At 57.3% G+C, this 754-nt stretch overlaps 1 protein-coding gene across 1 annotated transcript in view; it reads right to left on the reverse strand.

The window, feature by feature from the left end:
* Window positions 1-330: 330 nt before the first annotated feature.
* LOC102845435 (zinc finger protein 493-like) overlaps window positions 331-754 on the reverse strand; it is a 7,219-nt gene continuing 6,795 nt past the window's right edge. Inside the window, exon 5 of the mRNA XM_006902430.1 lies at window positions 331-412. Within this exon, the coding sequence (XP_006902492.1) occupies window positions 331-412 (82 nt within the window). The remainder of the gene's footprint in view (window positions 413-754) is intronic.

A 754-nucleotide genomic window follows, 5' to 3' on the forward strand; every position in this document is an offset into this window, starting at 1 on the left:
TAGGTCAGATAATGAAAGTTATTTGATAATACCTATAGAAAAGCATTTGGGGGGGTCGGCGGGGTGCAACAATGAATGAATGGAATTCCAAAATCTCTGTAAATGTTCATTGAAAAGAAAAAGAAATTAATTAAAACATATACATATATACATAAATACATATACATACATATATAAGAAAAGCATTTGATTTCAGGAAGGTGCTAACTTTTGTAAACGCCCCTGTCCCGGACTCCCTCCCAGGCCTCAGGCGATGACCTCCAGGTGGCGCGAGGTGTGAAGCCCTGAGCACAGTGTCCAGCGTCCTGCCATGATTCTGTCCACTCATGGTCACTCCACGGCCGAGCGGGCAAGCCCGCGGGCTGAGGCCGAGACACACGTAGAGTCTGGGCGACAGCCGGGCAGAAGAGACCTAAGCCGACTGGACACGGACAGAGCTGACTGAGGGAGGAAGCAGGTCCTACGGACTCAGGGGGCCGGCTTCGGCGCCCAGGACGCCCTCGCTGCGGGGAACGCTGCCCGGGACCACTGACCACCACCGGGGGTCTCCGCGCACACTCACCTCCCGGCCCCCCGGGGACTGACCACCACCCTGATCCTCCGCGCACACTCATCTCCTGACCCCCGGGGACTGACCACCACCCTGATCCTCCGTCCACACTCACCTCCTGACCCCCGGGGACTGACCACACCCTGGTCCTCCGCGCACACTCACCCCCTGACCCTCTGGGACTGACCACCACCCTGGTCCTCC

Source organism: Elephantulus edwardii, unplaced genomic scaffold (assembly GCF_000299155.1).
Source record: "Elephantulus edwardii isolate Elephantulus edwardi_28Jun2011 unplaced genomic scaffold, EleEdw1.0 scaffold00410, whole genome shotgun sequence".
NCBI classification, from domain to species: domain Eukaryota; kingdom Metazoa; phylum Chordata; class Mammalia; order Macroscelidea; family Macroscelididae; genus Elephantulus; species Elephantulus edwardii.